Source organism: Bison bison, unplaced genomic scaffold (assembly GCF_000754665.1).
Source record: "Bison bison bison isolate TAMUID 2011002044 unplaced genomic scaffold, Bison_UMD1.0 scf7180017864495, whole genome shotgun sequence".
Taxonomy (NCBI): domain Eukaryota; kingdom Metazoa; phylum Chordata; class Mammalia; order Artiodactyla; family Bovidae; genus Bison; species Bison bison.
Genome location: NW_011495054.1, coordinates 11,685,149 through 11,687,194, shown reverse-complemented (window position 1 = coordinate 11,687,194; position 2,046 = coordinate 11,685,149). Strand labels below are relative to the sequence as shown.

At 63.3% G+C, this 2,046-nt stretch overlaps 1 protein-coding gene across 1 annotated transcript in view; it reads right to left on the bottom strand.

Moving 5' to 3' along the window:
- Positions 1-19: 19 nt before the first annotated feature.
- ZNRF3 (zinc and ring finger 3) overlaps positions 20-2,046 on the bottom strand; it is an 84,532-nt gene continuing 82,505 nt past the window's right edge. The window contains 2 exon segments of the mRNA XM_010828860.1: positions 20-250; positions 1,297-2,038. Coding sequence (XP_010827162.1) covers positions 207-250; positions 1,297-2,038 — 786 coding nt within the window. The 3' untranslated portion in view covers positions 20-206.

Genomic DNA, 2,046 nt, shown 5'->3' with positions numbered 1-2,046 from the left:
GGGGGGGGGGGGGGGGGGGGGGGGGGGTGGTTTGCCACAGGTGGCTCACATTTTGGGTTGAGAAGGAGGGCTCTTTTTATTACCACTTTTGTGTTTGTCAAAGCTAAAAAAAAATTTTTTTGTTGTTTGTTTTCTTTTTTCTGTAGGAAGTCAGAGTTTGGAGTCTCCATACAGTTCCCATTTCCAAGGAAGAGTTCCTTCGGAGCTCAGGCTCCAGGGCTGCCACTGTCCACCGGGCGAGATATCAGTCCTGGGAGAGAGAGAACCACCATCAGGGGAGGCGGCCGGCCCCGCAGCCTTTGGGCACCACATGCGGGGACCAGGCAAGGGACCCAGGGGCCCATCCCCTGGGGGCGCTTAAACCGAGATCTGCAGGAGAGAAGCGGCAGAGGCACCTGGGGGCTGGGACCGCCTGGCATGTTAGGGGGACAGGATGGGGACACGGGGTGGATGACTTCATGAACAAGGAGGGAAGCAAGAGGTGATCAGAGGGGTTGGCAGGGCCTGATCAGCCGGGAGAGGGGTCTACATTTCTAAAATTCAGAGGGTAATGGCAAGTCAGTGAGGGGTTTTCTGGTGTAAAGACAGACTTAATGTTTAAAAAAAGACAACTGTGGTGCCGACGTGAAACAGAGGACAAGATCAGCCAGAGGAGACCAGTCAGAAGGCTACTACCCTCACCCTGGAGAGGGAATGGGCCTGGCTGCGGACAGCGGGTGGGGAGCAGCGGAGACCCTTGTGGGGTTTACTATGCAGATGGGACGGTCCCTGTGCTACTCAAAGGTGCTAGGCTGCCCATCGTTCGCCCACTCCTGAGACAAAATGTATGGAAACGTTATCGCAGTTTGACCATGTCTGTTCAGCCTCATAATAAAAGATCTGGACTGGAATTCTGCATGTCTTTTAGCTAAGTTTCATTTTTCTGGGGATTCCCCTTTCTGGATGGGGGCAAACCAGCACACAGGGTTCTCACAGACAGACCGTGGGGCCCAGGACCCTGAAGCAGGAGGGGCAGGGCAGGCTCAGGGCTGGGGCCTGGGCATCTGGGTGGGGAGCCCTGGAGGAGAGGGTGCAGAGGGTCGGGTGGGCTGCATACCCGGCATCTGGGGGAGAGGTGAGGGATGCACAAGGCCCCCAGGTCTGGAGCTCAGAGGAAGGGGTAGATGGGGGAGTACCACCTGGAAATCACCAGGTACGGATGGGGTTTAAAGCCAAGTGCACCAAGAAAGTCACCCAGGAAGTGACCATGGGGAGAGAAGACCCCAACCCGGGCCTGCTGTCACCGTCCGCTCTCACCTGCAGCCTTGGGGGATGTGGCGCTGGACTCCCGAGTGTCCCGGAGAGCTCTGGGGGAGCTGGCCCCGGGGGCCCCCACATCCTCCGGAGAGCAGCCAGGTGGCCGTGGTGCCCTGGCCGGGCAGCACAGAACCCGCTCTTCTTGGGCTGCTCCCAGGCCCCTGTGGGGCCACAGGGCATCCGGACCGGCAAGCGTCCCCCCCCAGGGGCCAAGGCCACGGGTCCCCTGGCAGTCGGAGGGCAAGCCCAAGTCGCTGTCCACATCCTCCGGAATGATGGGGACGCGCTGGCTCAGGTCCCGGGCCCCGGGGTGACAGCCGACCGGGGGCTCCTGGGCCAGCGTGTACTGCACGCGCACCGAGCAGTCCTCGGTGTACCAGCCGCTGCCCCCGCGGCCGCGGGCCACCTGCTTCTCTTCATAGAAGCAGCAGGGCAGGCCCTCGTACTTCACCCCGTCCGTCCTGGGCAGATGGTCCGGGTGAAGGCCGTACAGACCCTGGGAGCTCGCGGGCTGTGACTCCCCGCCCGGGGGGCCGCACCCCTCACAGGGCGGGGGGCCCAGGTACAAGGCGCCGCCCCCGGCCGCCCCCGCGCTGGGCTCTGGGGCCGGGGCCGGGGGCTCGCAGCAGCAGGCGCACGACGGCCCCTCCCGGGCCCCCTTCCAGGTCCTCCTGAGGTCCGGGGCGGCGCTGGGAGAGGCCTCGAGCCCCCCTTGTGAGGTAGAGCTGTGGGGCCCCCGGGGCTCCAGGG